Source organism: Aphelocoma coerulescens, chromosome 18 (assembly GCF_041296385.1).
Source record: "Aphelocoma coerulescens isolate FSJ_1873_10779 chromosome 18, UR_Acoe_1.0, whole genome shotgun sequence".
NCBI lineage: Eukaryota > Metazoa > Chordata > Aves > Passeriformes > Corvidae > Aphelocoma > Aphelocoma coerulescens.
In genome coordinates this window covers 7,216,341-7,231,739 of record NC_091031.1, presented here as the reverse complement: position 1 = coordinate 7,231,739, position 15,399 = coordinate 7,216,341, and the positions used below count along the sequence as shown (strand labels likewise).

At 48.3% G+C, this 15,399-nt stretch overlaps 1 protein-coding gene across 2 annotated transcripts; it reads right to left on the bottom strand.

The window, feature by feature from the left end:
• Window positions 1-299: 299 nt before the first annotated feature.
• On the bottom strand, window positions 300-11,387 carry NUP85 (nucleoporin 85). Of its 2 annotated transcripts, none has more exons than XM_069032365.1 (19): window positions 11,154-11,387; window positions 10,953-11,046; window positions 10,684-10,846; window positions 10,274-10,362; window positions 9,896-9,939; window positions 9,079-9,148; window positions 8,072-8,193; window positions 7,614-7,748; window positions 7,173-7,295; window positions 6,722-6,853; window positions 6,256-6,362; window positions 5,896-5,979; window positions 5,657-5,722; window positions 5,030-5,181; window positions 4,820-4,937; window positions 3,424-3,524; window positions 1,684-1,835; window positions 1,059-1,145; window positions 300-483 (listed from the first exon to the last, which is right to left on the bottom strand). In XM_069032365.1, the coding sequence occupies exons 1-19, from the start codon at window positions 11,184-11,186 to the stop codon at window positions 382-384; spliced, it is 1,974 nt and encodes a 657-aa protein (XP_068888466.1). In that variant the 5' UTR covers window positions 11,187-11,387; the 3' UTR covers window positions 300-381. The 2 variants fall into 2 exon arrangements, with proteins under 2 accessions (XP_068888466.1, XP_068888467.1); XM_069032366.1 differs by having other exon boundaries at window positions 10,274-10,344; window positions 11,154-11,386.
• Window positions 11,388-15,399: the final 4,012 nt, after the last annotated feature.

Sequence of the window (15,399 nt, the reverse complement as noted above, 5' to 3'; positions counted from 1 at the left end):
TCTGGAAAGCCTCAAACTGAAACTATCAACTCAAGACTTTCCTAAGCAAAAATGGAGAAGCTGCTGTTTCTAAAACCCCACTGGTTTAAGAGGTGGCCTTCATTTCAGTTCTGGGTGTTAGAGGCAAAGAAAACATAAAATCCAAGGAAAAGTTGTAGTGAGGCTCACTTCACAAGGGGAGGGCTGCCAGGCCAAGCTGGAACAAGCAGCCGTAACATTTTGATGCAGCTCCTTCATAGAAGTTAAAAAAACATCTATGTAAAGTTGTTTATGGAAGACAAGAACAAATGACCAAGAAATCTGCAAAACAAAACATTTAATCTTAGAAAAAGTCAGTTTATGTACAGCGAGCCCCAGAGGAAGAGGAACACCCTGCAGTCTTCAAGACCCTTCCACAGTGCCTTCTTTGACAATGACTCGTGCGAGGTTCCGTGCGAGAGCAAGTCTCAGCATTTCCACTTTGGTTGTCTCAACATCATCATCCTGGAAGGGAGCACAGCCTGGGTTAGGGGACTGCACACAGCCATGAGCTGGTGACAGGGTCTGTCTCTGGGTCTCGGAAGTAAAGATGCAGGTCAGTAAGAGGTAATTAATTACCTGTTACAGGGACCTCCTGAGAAGAGCAAAAGCTACATTTCCAACTTAATAGCTCAACCCAAGACAGCCTTTTTCATTCCCTGGATGCTGCAGGGCTTTGCATGTGCAGCAACTCCCTGTTCTGTGCCTGGAATGCTCAAGAGCCAGAGCTGCTGGATGGCAACAGCTAAGCTCTTCATTGCCCATGTAACGTACAATTATTTATCTTGGAAAAGCATCATGGTCCAGTGCAAACCATCAGAACATGAGGAGTAGGAGCACTCCTGCACTGGGTTTGTGAATACTTCAGTCTCTTGTTGATGCTTCATTTGGCTGCCCTGAACCCCCTGTGCCAGTCTCTGTGATTTGGGCTGTCCCTCTCTTATGCCCTCACTAGGAATGTAAATGCAGAGCTTCCCTCCCTGACCCTTCCCATGGCCCCCCTCAATTCATTATCCAGTTGTCCTCAGAACTGGGGCTACCTGGAATTTCTGCTGATCTGGATTCCCTGCTGTCAGGTCTTCCAGGCATCGCATCAACTCGTAAGTCTGCTCTGCTGAAAATATGACCTGTGGAAATCAAAGTATTTACTGAAAAACATCAAGTTGAAGGACATCACACAGGCTGAGAAGATAATGCAGTTGAAAGGAAGAGGATTCTTTTACACTCCCACAGATCCATTCTGACCCTTCAAATCACAGGATCCAAGGATAATTCAGGCTGGATGTGACTTTGGGAGGTCTGCAGGAGGTGCCACCTCCTGCACCAAGCAGGGTCAGCTACGAGGTCAGAGTGGCTGCTCTGGGTCTGTAATTGCTGAATTGTCCTTGTCGTGATGGATCTTAACTGAAAAACTCTGCTTAGAAGAAGGAAGGACTGGAACAATCTTCAAGCCAAGTACCCAAAGGAGCTGGATGCAGCGTGTGCTTAAATTACCAGTGCAGATGAATTCCACTGCTGTTGTAAAAGCAGGGAACCGAGGTAAGAGTCAATTTATCCCTTCCTGGGTCCCTGAGTGTTCCCACAGCTGGGACACTCGGAGCTGCCATGGACAGGTCCTGGCAGGAGCAGGAAGAGGCCCCCTGGGGGGTGTGAGCAGGACCTCACCTCCTTCTGTTCCAGCAGCGGCAGCGCGTCCGTGAGCAGCGTCATCCAGAAGGAGCAGGGGGCGATGTGAGCCGTCATCAGCATCAGCAGCAGCCGCGCCGCCTCCGGGAACCGCTTCTCCCCGTACAGCCGGTGGAACTCCCGGTACTTCCCTGCCACGGGGGGAGGGAACGAGGCATCAGGGGCTGCTGGGCCTGGGAGATCCCTCTGCTCCCACAAAGCACGTAGCAGAACCACCCCCAACCAAAATGAGCCCAAAGCAGCCCAGTCTGGGGAATTGGGAATCTGGTGCATGAAGGAAAGTGACAGCAGAGCCTCCTGAAAGGGCAGCCAAACCCTGCTGCTGTTCTGGGTGAGCTTCAGGGTTTCCATCAGCCTGGTCAGAGGCTGCTGCTGCCTCACACTGAGTGTCTGCAGGGGAGCAATGCCCCAATGGCTTAGAGAGCAGAGAGAATATCTTCTTTGAGGTCACAGAGTATCAGGAGGTCTGAAAGGCTGCACTGTCTTCCTGGTTGTTTAAATGGAAACCGGGATCTTTGTTAATAGGGGAAGTTCTGCTTTTGCTAAGCATTAGTGAGATCAATATCCAGCATGAGAGAAGTGGCTGAGGATGGAAGTGGGGTTCATTCTGTATCCACTAAACTGTCACAATACTGGAAGTTAATGATTCCCATTCAGATTCACCTTGACTAATGCTTGAGCTCAAGGCAGAGACATGGGAAAGTTGTCCAGCAAAAGTACACCTGATGTTCTAAAAACCCCAAAAGAAAAACAGGCAGAAATGTCTTCAGGCCTTTTAGGATTGTTTATAAAGAGCAGAAAGGGAAATAGCTTCTCTGAGGCTGAAAGCATCACTAGATGATGCTGGGCATGCAGAGTTGAGGGATTACCAATTTGGTAAGTCATGTTTAGCTCCTAGACCTAACTCAGGATAAGCTTTAATGAAGGCAATTCAGCTCCAGTTTTGCAAGCTGGACCAAATGGAAACAGATAAAACTCATGCTCAACCTCCCTGTAATGATGGCATCAGGTAGAGGGGAGTCAGTCCAATGCTGACAGCTATTCCAAATTCCTATCAGATTCTGGCCCCTGAAATGGAGCTTCCTAACTCACAGCATCAGACAAAGGGATATTTTATCTCAGTTTCCTGTTTTGGTCCATGAATCAAAGGCCTCAGAGCAGCTGCAGGCAGAGGGGCAGGTTACCACAGCCTGCCTTGTGCCAGGCAGAAGGAAGCTGTGGTACCTGAAGGAAATGAACTGGAGGCCCTCACTGTCTCCTGGCACAAGTGCTCAGTGAGAGGGCAGGGAGGGCTCTTGTTCCAGTGAGCCTGAGTGGCACACTGAACCCACACACTGGAGACTTTGGAGAACTTGGTAAAATAACATGGTCAACATAACTTAAAGCAGTGGATTACTCTTCCAATGAACCCCCTAAGGCAGCATTTGTTAGTATTCCAGAGCCTGTCAAGGCAGGGATACAGTCTGGGAAAAAAGCAAGGAAGGGCAAGTTTGGAGTGTCAGGATTTGAGCCTGTCCTGCTCAGAGTAGAGCAGGTACCTGGTGTGAGGGCAGTGGTAAATACCACCCTTGGTACAAGCTGCATCCCAAACCACATTCACCATTTGCTTTCCCCTCATCACTAAACCAGGAGGTAGCCAGATGGAAGAAAGCATAAATCCAAGTAATTCCATGGAGTTCTCCATAACAGACCAGTATGGACACTGTAGGCAGCTCTCACCGAGGAATGTGAGCCGGTCACTGAGCAGCATGGACGGACCCAGATTGTCAATGAGGTCCAGGTCAGAGAAACACCCCCTTTCACAATAGTCCTTAAGGAATCTGGGGAGAAAGTTAAGGAAAAGCTTAGAGAGAAGGACATCATCCACATCCAGTCTGTACCTCCTAATCCCTTCCCAGAAAATTTGACTGTACAGCTCAGTTCCATCTTGACTGACCTCCCCAAGGGTTTCAGAAGTTGTCAAACATTCCCTGGAAGTGGCCAAGGAACTGGTGTAATGTACATTTAACAGACACTTCATTGATTCTTCGCATTCTGTGGTAGTTGAGATCTATTCTTTAAAACGAGTAAGTGAAGGAAGGCAGGCAGGAAGCTGAGGCTGGTGGATGCATAAGTAACACTCCCAGATCATAACAAAAGCTCTGTTTTTCTGCTGTGTAAAAAAGTTGATAAGCAGCAGGAACAAAAACAATGCTGAAAGCTTTTCATCTGTTTTGTCACAGCCTCCATTATGCTGCTTTCTGCAGAGCTGCTTCCTGTGATGGTTCTTTTTCATCCTTCTGTTGAAGGAAATGTAATGATTCCCACTCCCTCAAATAAACGCAAAAAACCCCTAAAACCTCAGACCAGAAATCTCTTACCTCTCCTTTTTTCCACTGCTGAAGACAGAGTGTTGCCTGGCCACCTACCCAGAGTGTAATTTCAAAATTACACTCTAACTATGCAGAGACTGGTCTCTGCCTATTTCCAATTAGCAAAACCCACACAACATGGATTGTTACAGATTAAAAAGCATAAAGAGTTGCCAGAGCTTTTGTTGAGGCCTGAGCCAAGTGCCAGCATTCTCCTCACTTTGATAACAACCCTCCCACCCCAGAGAAGGTCAGGAATTTTGAGAGCCTCATGCAAAGCCAGGGACACGATAAAACCACTCCTTGATGCAAATTTTTAGTAGAAACAGTGGCTTAAGTGACTGCCACTGACTTGTTTGGAGGTTGTGAAGTGAACTTGATTATAAATAATCTGCTGAATAAAGCACAGGTGGGGATTATCCTCCACCCAAATCAGCCCCCTGGGTCACCGTCCAGCCCATCAAACAGCTCTGTCACAGCAAGTGAAGGGCAGAAAACAGAAGCTGTTAAAAGAAATGTTTATCCAAGCAAGGTCTAAGGGGGTTGGACTCTCAGATAAAGCCAATCTGTTCTGTCTCTAGATGTCAGGAAGGAAAACAACAGAGAGAAGGCACAGCAGGGGAGAGCACCCGAGAGTGTTGTTTTCTGGTCCAGAAGAAGGTGCCTGGCCCCACCTGCAGCAGTGGGAGCTTTCCTAGCCCTTGGCACAGCAGCCACCTTTCCCCTGTCCCCCCCCAGCCTGGGAGCTGCTGGCTCAGCCTCACCGGTCCGAGATGAGGGTGGCAAAGGCCGCGTCCTTGGCTCGGATGCTCCAGGACAGGGCAGAGCCCAGGCGGTTGTTCCGCAGCGCCTTCATAGCCATGATCTTACAGATGCTGCGCACTTGGGGGGGAAACACGGGAGAGGAGGGGAAGAATTAGTGTCAGAAGGTTCAGCTGGATCACTGCAAAACAGTGAGACTGAAAATGCACCACCTTGTTCGTGCATCTGCCTCTGCTCACAGATCCTCAGCACCTTGAGGGCCTTCTGCTCCGTGCTGAGCGGGATGCGCTCGATGTGCAGCTCCAGGTACACTCGGCCGTACTCCGGGCAGTGGTCGAAGTAATCCACCCCCAGCTGCCACAGGCTGAGAGAGGGGAGAAATCACCACCATTCCAACCCTAGAAATCTTCAATGAGCACAACAGTAAAGCCCCAAGGAGAATCTGAGCCTGCATTAATAACTGCTAGCTCTGATTAACTCTGTACTCAGTCCTGAAATGGCTTTTCCTTTCTACCCCATGCCAGCTCCCTGTAACATAACTTTGGAATGCCACAACTTTGGAATACGTGCAGCTCCTAAGAGCTTCAGTGCAAGGCACTCTGCACAGTGGCAGGAGTGGCTGTGCCCAGGTCATGACGTGTGAAGGGCTCTAACAGCTTTTGTCTCCATTCAGGAAGGGAAATGTGCCGATCTTGTACAAACCCTTAGGGACACCTCTGCTGAAATTCTAACAGTGGCTGCTCTAAGTTTTGCCCTTTTACTTCATGAACATGCAGTTATTTGTTTTGGCTGCCTCAGTGTTAAGTCTGTCCTATGAGTAATAAAACAAAAATTGGTACCTGTGATGGGAGAAGAGTCCTGAGGCGTACTCCAGCAGGAGGAATTCCCGCATATTTGAACCAAAACTGGGGGGGAAAAGAGAGCAAATATCCAGATATTATTATTTGCATCTCACTGGAAAAACCTGCTGACTTTATTTCACAAGTGCTTTCAATTTCTGCAGCATGTTTTCTTTTGTTTCTTTTTCCTCTGGGCTATCTCAATCAGCTTTATTCAAATGAAGTAAATAAATACTTACTAGAGATTGTGAGACTGCAGGAGTTTGCAGTGATCCAACAGGTCAGTCAGATGAGCCACAAACCACCAGTTGCTCAGGACAATGCTGTGTTTGAAGCAAAAGAAAAAACTAAGCCTACCACTGCCAAGAACTATGTCAGGTTTTCCACAGGCATTTCTTACCAATACACAGCTCTGTTACAGTGCCAGGTCTGGCTGCAATGTCCCAGACCTAATGGAATACTTTTAGTTGCTGCCAGCTTCACATATTTTTGCTAAATTCTTTGCAAGGATGACCAAGGCTCTGTATCCATACCCCCCTGCCCCAAATACACAAAAGCAATACTGTAGAACTAGAGAATCAAAAACCTTAAAACTCAACCTGCATTCCTTGATCACTTGATGCATCTCAAATTCAAAGGCTGCCATTAAAATCATGTCTAGAGGCTCAGGGCTGCTCTCTCCACCCAGGAACAGGTCCATACTAGACTGTGGAATGAGATGACAAGACATGATAAATGCAGAAACAAGACATTTGTTTGGATGTAGCAGTTATTTTATGTGAAATAACAGGTCATGGAGACTGAACACATTAACAAAATGGAATTTTCCTTATTTTAGCATAAGGGAACTGAGAAAACAATTTGCAGGAACAAGACTGGCAACATTAAGACACTGAAAAGTGAGTCTTCAATAATTATTTGTCAACTTTATCAGTCTCCCAGTCCTTTTACAAACTCCAGACAACATCTTACAGGGATGTAGTTGCTGTAAGATTTTTCCTTTCAGTGCAGTAACCCTTGTGTGCTTGCAACAGTAGAGAATATAAGAATAATTGTATTTCCTACCTGTGCATAGAACCGCAGCTCCAGCGGCTTCACCGTGGGGTGGGAATAGAGGAGCCGGGTGACCAGGAAGTGATACCATGTGGTCATGAGCTCCTTCTTCTCCAGAATGGCATCCTCATCTCCCACCAGGATCTAATGGGACAAAAAACCAGCAGGAATGCTGCAGAGTCAGCAATGGACACAGCTGCACTCCAGCTCTCCAGAGGCATTACTCCTGTTCTGCAAAGGTGAGGATTTAATCAAAATTACGTAACAAAGATCCTTCTCACAGCCCAGTTTCCAAATCAGCCTTAGGGCCTTGGACAGGGAGAGAAACCCATGTGCCCAGGCTGGCAAACAGAGGACAGGAGACATACTAAAGTTACTTATGGCTACACTGGGCTCCTGAAATCCACAATGATGGATTCAATACTTTAGTCCAAAGTTCCCTTTGTTCCCAGCAAAAACACACCTTGCAAATGGACTCCATGTGGGGATTGGAAGCAAAAGTTCCATCCTGTAGATACCGCTGACACTCCTCGTGCCAGTGCTGCCACTTCAGCTCCAGCTCTGTCAGTGTCTGGGTGTTGCCAAGCTGAACAGAGGGAATAAAGGAAGACAGGGAATAAAGGAAACACCAAGTCAAATCACACCAAGTTCTGGGACCAAACTCACAGTAACTCACTGATAAAAAGCTAAACATGAGGCTGCCTGTCGTCTTTCTAGGTTGATTTGTCACCTAACGTGCTTGTATCTGAATTGCTGGGTCTTTGGGCAATTCAAGAACACAAATATTGTTACTGTAAAGGAGTAAGACTGAGATGTTCTAAAGGGGAACAAATTGTTACACAAGGGGACACAAGACAGTGGCTTTTCCCAACAAACTGCATGAAAAAACACACTTTGTACATACACTGGGCACAGGCATCTTCTTCATCAAGTCATCCAAGATTTTGTACATGTTCATGGATGTGGGATTGGCACTGGCTTCCTTGGAGAGCAGGTGCCGTGCTTCATCCATCCGGCCTTGGAGCACAAAGACATCCACCTGCAAAAACCCCCTGTCCGTGAGCTCCACGCTGGGCAAGGCTATGGAACACCCAGGAAAGGGATCAGAGGGGAATTTCAACCTCTGATTCAGGCAAGGGAAGTGAAATTAAAATGTTTACACTGTAGGCACTGCTAATTCAAATAACAGTGTAAGGCTTGATCTCTATGGGTCATGAAGGATGAGGACGGGAATGAGAATGGCTTCATCCTAAAGCCCACACAGGCAGACAGCAATGAGGTGTAGAGTCCAGCAGGGAAGAGGAAAGAAAGCCCAGACATGAATTCCCTTTGTTTAAGAACCTTCCAGGTGGTGGTACTCACCACATTCCAGAAGAGCTTGTGTTTGGATGGACTCTCGCTGCTCAGGACCTCCCGGACCATGCTGTCCACGTCACACACGTGGAGCCGCACCCAGTCCAGGAGGCGCAGCAGGAGGGGCCCAGCTGTGCAGACAAGATTTCCCTCTGTCAGCTCCCACGTGTTTGTTCCCAAACTGCTCTCACACACTTTGTAACAGTCTGACATCACATGATGAGATTTACTGACTGGATTTTCTACCTGCCACCCCCAAATTACAGAGTTCCTTAAGCAGAGAGGCCCTGGGAACACCCGGCCTCTGACAGGTTTTCCTGTGGCAACATGGTCCAGTAGAAAACCCAAACTTGAAGAAATAAGAAGTGAGTGATTCAGATCATAAATCTTGCAATGCCAAGAGACAAACAGATATTTCTGTTTATTTTAGCATCATTTCATTATTACTAACTGAATATGAGGAAGAAATCTGGCACTAGGTGATTAATTTAGATTAAGTAACCTATAATTTGTGAATCTCTCCTGAATTCTGGGACTGTGTAAGTAGCACATTGGTTTGCATAATCTGATTTCCTTCAAAAATTATTTACTACTTTAAAATGCCAATGTAAACAGACTGACTTCAAAAATGGCAACCTAAAGTAAAAGGAGTTGTATCAGAGCTGTGTAAATGTCAGCTGGCATCGACACATTTGATGCTCAAAGACATGTTTAAGCTTCTAAGTAAAAGAGATTGGCAACAACTTTTGATATCCCTCTTCTTCATAACCTTTCTGACAAAGAAACAATTTAAATCAGTGAGGGAGAAAAATAGAAGGCAAATTGAGTTGTTTGACATAATTCAATATAAAGAAGGCAATTAACTGAGGCAGAAAGGGTATTAAAAGACTTATTGACACTCTGCATATCTCTAAGACATTAAACTATGGCACAGTGAGTATGATATACATTTTAAACAAATAAATATGCAAAGAAGAAGCCCTTCAGTCTTTACACCAGGATAGTTCACAGCTCACCTGCAGCTGCTTCAACAAACAGAATCTCACACAGGTTCCAGATCAGCTCCATCGCAGAGAGAATGGAAACCTGAAGGAAAGCAGGGCCAAGTTTCAGAGCTAGTCATTATTCCAGTTGGATTTTTTTAACCACACAAAGGCATCTGCTGTCCACAGCAATCAGTTTTTACAGAGAAATATCATACTGACATTTCAGAGATAAAAATTAAAAGATACAGACCACAATTTCACACTTTTTTTAAATCAGAAAACCCTGACACTGTGTACTGAAATGCAGCAATAACCTCTCACCAGTGAGCAATCTAACTGGTCTTATTTTCAGCCTTTCTGCACTTTTAAGACTCAATACAAACTTTAAAGGAAGAAAGGCCAGTGAAGCAACATCACTGCAGCTGATAGGACAAAACTGGTGTGAGCACTCTGCTCTTCCCAGAACACTCCCGTGGATCTGACAGCTCATTACGAACACCCAGAGGTTGCTACAAGGCTCAGAGGCAGCTGATTGGAATCTGAGTGTTTGAGAGGTGAAACACCACACAGGCAAGTCTGAAACTTTTCTTGTCAGCTTTGGGATGACAAGAAAACATCACATCTACAACAGCAAATATGTTTAAGACATGGCAGTGAATTGAAGTGTTGGGCATCTTTATTGTTTTAGGAATACAGGAATTAACTATTTATTTCCATTTATTCTTGGTCATGAAGTGCATCTCATATATAAGACAGAGTTAAATGTGAAGCACCTCATGCCACAATGGTGGCCTGGTGAATTCACCAGCCAGTCATCCACGCTCACCCTGACACCACTGCAGATTACCTGAGTGCTGTACTGGCCTTGCAGGGCAGGGTCCCGGGTCGAAACTGAGGGAAAAACAAGGAAATTCAAAGAGCAACATATTTACCTTTGACAGTCCCTTCTGAGCTTTGAGAGCTTTCCATACATCTGCCACATGAGATACAAAAAGGCTACACATCCCCAGAAAATCAGTCACAATACAGTAGGAAGAAACAGTCTCTGACCAGATTTACAAACCAACTTGGAAATCTCCAGCATGGAAATGGAGTCTTGTTAATTACTGAAACCTACACATGCTATTGTACAGTAGTTGCAATAAGTTACCATTAAAATACTACTTTCATAATTGCAACTGGTGTTTCCTTTTCCTGCAGTAACAGAACAAACAAACAAACTTACCAGCTGCCTGGTGCATGTCCTCCATGCAGGCCCTTATCACTGAGCGGTAGTTTTTACTCACTTGAACCAATCTGCCAAACACAGAAAAACTTTGGTTGGAGTGAGCTGTTAAGAGTGTTAGTGTTATGCTCCCTAAATCCTTACAAGTTTCTCTGCAGCAGCAACTCCCAGTACCTGGGTGGATCCAGCTGGAATCAGTGAGACTGTGCCACACTTCACCAGCGTGATTACTGGAAGGATCCGAGCCTTGCTTTGTAAGATCCCCCCAAAATGGTCACTCTATCTGCCCCGCTGCTGATTCCAGAGCTGGTCAAAGCAGCCTGGTCGGCGGCACTTGCCTCATCAGCCCTTGGCGCTGACCCGGCTGGAGAAGGGGCAGCGGGTGCCTCCCACCCACCCCATCCACTCACTGCGCCTTCCTCGACTTCCCCGCCAGCTCCTCCTCGCTCCGCTGCAGCCCCATGAAGATCCCGTGCGACTCGTTGAAGAGTTTCCGCAGCGTCTGGATGTAAATGTCCTGATCCCTGCGGACCACGAAGACGCGGGAGGAGCTCGGCGCTCCTTCCCCGGTCCCTGCAATAGAGCCCGTCAGCACCCGGGCAGCAGTGCCCGCCCCTGCCCTCACCCCGGAACCGGGACGGGCACGGAGACCGGGACAGGCCCCGGGAGCGGGACCCACCTGCGCGGCCGAAGAGCGTCTCGCACACCAGCACCTCCGCGGGGCCCCAGGCGAAGCAAAGCTGCCGGGCCGATGGGTCCGCGCCCGGCACCACCTGTGGGAGGACAGTGCCCATTAGCGGCGCCCCGGCCCCGCACCGCTCGTGTCCCCGCACCGCTCGTGTCCCCGCACCGCCCACGGTCCCGCCCGCCCGTCCCGCACCACGAGCGGCGGCTCCGTGTCCAACTCGTCCATGGCGGCGGCCGCGCTGCTCCCGCTCCCGCCTGCCGGGGCTCCGGAGGCCCCTCCGGGCTGCCCGCGCCGCCGCCTGCGCGCCCCGAGCCCCGCGCCCGGCCCGGCCCGGCCGCTGCTGCCCCGGCGGAGCCGCCGCCCGGGGACGGGAGCGCACAGGGAGGGACCGCGGCTCTCCGCCGGTTCGGGGCAGGCGCCTCCGCTCGCCCCGGAAGCGCCGCCCGCTCCCGAGGCCCCGCCGGGGCGGGACGGGCCCCGCTCCGCCCCTGCCCGAGCCGCCGTCCCCAAGGGCCGGGCCGGGCAGGGGCTGCAGCGAGCAGGCAGCGGGGGCTGAGATGGACGGGACGGGACGGGACGGGACGGGACGGGACGGGACGGGACGGGACGGGATGGGATGGGACGGGACGGGATGGGATGGATTAAATGAATAGAGGCTGCCCCATCACAATCTGCCTCATTTTCTTGTCAGGACAGATTCAGTGCTGGGTGGGAGCATTGCTGGCCCTGGGTGCGTAGTGCAGTGATGTAGCTGGCCAGTGTTCACAGATTCACAGAATGGGTCAAGCTGGAAGGACCACAAAGGGTCATCGGTCCAAATGCCCTGCTCCAGCAGGGTCATCCCAGAGCACACGGCATAGGATTGTGTCCCGACAATTCTGGAATATCTCCAGTGAGGGAGACTCCACACCCTGTCTGATCTCTGTTCAAGTGCACAGTCACTCACACAGTGTTGTTTTCATGCTCAATTCATTGACTGATTGCTGTGTAACAACCAGTGTCTCCTTATGCATGTCAAACACGTGCGGGTAGAGGAGCCTCTGGGATGTTGAAGGTGATGCTCTCTGGAGCTCTTGGGCACTGATAAAGCTGACGAATCGAATTATGTGCTCTGACTTCAGTGAGTTGCCTGCAGGTTGGGGAAGGACTCGTCATGAAGCAGGATCGCAGCAGGAAGAACTCCCACTGTGCCTCACTCACTCACTCCCTCAGGGTCCAGGAGGAGATCGATATCCCCTGGACACTGGGCAGAGGAGCCTTCTGGGGCTGCTGGAGGCTCATCACCTTTCTGTTAATGCCGGGAGCTCACCTCCCATGGCATTCAACTCAATAACCTGGTGTGATAAAACACTAATGGCACCCCACTCCTCTCCTCCCCTTCTGCTCTCCTTCCCACTTCTGTGTACTCCTCCCTTTTTGCTGGTGCTGCCCAATAACAAAGTTCTTCAGCAATACACTTTTCAAGACAAAATTAGCAGTGCTGCCTTGTTGGTCTCACAGCTGGAACCCACCAGTCCCTCTTAGGCTGATGCCTTCCCAAGACCCTCACTAAAAATTAACTTTTCAAGATAATGTAAATCATTTGCTGTCCTCGTATGACAAATGCTGCAACACTCCATGGCTAAATTGCCCTTTTTTACTTATCAGCTGCTGCATCCATCATTTCCAATAAAAATAAAGCCAGCAGTTATCTCTGGGAGGAGCATGTCATGTCACCAGTCATGCTGAGAAAAGGAAGTGGTGTCTGTTCAGGTCAGAAGGAATGAATTTTTTCAGGTAGAACAATTTAAATGCTCGGAAAGCTGCTTGAGAAACTGAAGACTCATCAGTTTAAAATCCCTCATTGTTTACTGTGGGTAAGGGTCTGTGTTTTGTTATTTGAGGATGTGCCTGTATTTGAATCTCTGCTGTACAAAGTCAAATTCACCTCTTGTCTTACACGACGGTGCTGCTCTGTGCTGCAGACTTCTGAGGATGTTAGTGGGCATTCCTAGATCCAAAATACCATTCCACGCATCACTAAAAGGCTCTAGAAGCAAATCAAAACCGGACGTCTGAAAACCCAGGAGTACGAGGCCTCCTGCCACTATTCCTCAAGGCTAAGGTGCTGCTTTTAGAACTGCAGCAGTTTCTTGTGAGTGGCAGAACATCTTCAGAATATCCATGTAATGCTGTGTAGGGAACCACCATGTAGGAGGTGGGTCTGGGAGTGGGACAGTGTCCTCTGCTGCTCCCAGATCCATCTGTGTAAAGAGACACTGAAAGCTGGAACTCTTTGATCTTCTCCTGCTGTCTCTTGGCACACAGAGTCCACTTTGCTCACTCCCTAAAAGTGTCAGTGGCTTTTCATATCCGCAGCATCTGTTGTTCTTAAATGGATGATTCCTGGGGAAATCATCTTGGGAAAGGTGAGTTTTAGTATGAAATCTTGACATTTTTCAGTCCTCTTGAACACTGGCTGGAGCTCTGCATGTATCTAGAAGGGAAGCCTTCCTGTTCACCTCTCAAGGAGGCTTCTGTGCCTCTCTAGTCCATGTAATTAAGCAAAACTGGAAATGTCTGTGTCAGTGTGGAACTTCACATTGCTCAAAAAGGCTTTGGAGTACAGGCTGTGGGTCCAGCAAGGAAAGCAAAGAGAAATTGTGTGTTTTACAGTCAGGAGAAAAAGAAAAAATAAAAAGGTCTGACGAGGATAGGAGTTACTAACTTGTGAAATAGGAGGTTTGGAAGCTATTTGAGGAACAGAGGGAATGATTACCATCATGAACAGGGAAGGCACAGCACAGGCAGGGCTGTAGGCTAAAGGTATTGTCTATTCCCAGGGCTAAGCCAGAATTAATAAAGAGCAAAGCCTGAGTAAAGCACTCGGACCTGCAGGGTCTGAGCCAGCAACCCGACACACTCATTTACACCTCCAAATTACTGTTTGCTTTCTGTTCTTGCCTTGGACTCAGTGCAAAATAACACCCAGTTCTAAAGGGGCTGGAGATGGTTTTGTAGGCTAGTGCTTGCTGATGTGCAGGAGCACACACCTTCTGCCTGTAGCTGTCTTGGTGTCAAAAAACGTAATGTTTTAAAATCCCAGAGTGAAAGGCATATATATGGAATGCCTGTGTTCCCAGCCCTCTTCATCGGAGGGTGGAGAATTAAGCCGAAGAGCTCTGACAGATCTAGATTTCTTCCTTATAAAACTGCAGTACAAGAATGAAACAAAACAGGGAAATACTTTAAGAAACAACACGTGGAATTTTTTTCTCCCAGAGATGGAATTTCTCAGGAATTCTCACTGTGATGCTCCCCCATTCACTTCCCTTCAGCTCGGTGCACTGAAGAGGAGGAGCTCAGAGGGACAAAAAGCTTTGCTTTGCTCCCCTCTGCTGCAGCCCGGACCCTGCAGGAGCAGGGCCTTTGTAGTTCCCAGTGTGGCTTCTCCCCCCACCGCTCGCTCCCAGTGCTGCCGTCTGGCCAGTTCCTTTGCAGGTTTTAGCAGTGATCATTGTGAGCTCCAGTTTCTCAGAGTTTCCTCTGTTGCTATGTAAAAAGAAAAGCCACACAGAGATGAGGTTTGTAGAAACCTGCTCTGTGATTTGGGATTTGTGATTGGTGGTGAGACCAGTGCTGGTGCAGCTGAAGCCGTTTTCAGCCTTTCTGAGCACGTCTAACTCCCATATGTTCTCATAAATTCTAGAGTATTTTCCTGTCTCTTTTAGCACATTTGTTCTATTTGTGATGCTGCCTTAACGTGTGTCTCACTTGATGCCAGTCCTGCCTTCAGTTCTTTCATGCCACGCTCAGGCCTTGGCCAGTTTCATCCCACCTCCCCAAAAATCCTCCTCCTGGGCCTGCAGCACAGGGATCTTCACGGAGGGAGGGCGGAGAAGTGACAAGAACAAAATACAACAGGATCATCAAGCCCCATGATGCCCTTCCTCACACTTCTCTGTGAGCGTGAGGAAGGGCATCATCTCTAAAAATAGAACTTAAGGTCCATTGGGAATCGCCACTCGTCTTTTGTTCTGTGAAGTACCCCATGGGCTTGGAGTTCTGCTTTAAAAAGCCATGAATGAGGTAGAAGGGCGGGGATTAAGGTGCTTTGTTTCCTTGTTCTTACTAGTAGTTCTGCTTTTTAATGGTGGTGATGGACTTGAGAAGGTCCAAACCACGTTGCCCATTGCTTTTCAGAGCTCAAATGAAAGGAGAAGGGAGATCACAGGAGCCTGAGGCACCGTCACACATGAAGGGGGATTTGGGTAAAAGCACATGGTCTTCTCCAGCCACGGGTGCTTCTCACTTCCCATTACCTTAAACAAATAGAAAAATAATACCATGAGTAATTCAACACAGAGAAAACAGGCAGGATCAACTGATTGATCTTTTGATGATAAATCAAGTAAATTGACACAGGTAGGTGTGGAAAGCAGAGCTCAAAGGAGGATCT

Coding starts and splice junctions, on each gene's coding strand:
- NUP85 (XM_069032365.1), bottom strand. CDS start 11,186: ATGGACGAGTTGGACACGGAGCCGCCGCTCGTG. Junction 11,047..11,153: donor ACACGGAGCCGCCGCTCGTG/GTGCGGGACGGG, acceptor GTCCTCCCACAG/GTGGTGCCGGGCGCGGACCC. Junction 9,940..10,273: donor GGACATGCACCAGGCAGCTG/GTAAGTTTGTTT, acceptor TTTTTCCCTCAG/TTTCGACCCGGGACCCTGCC.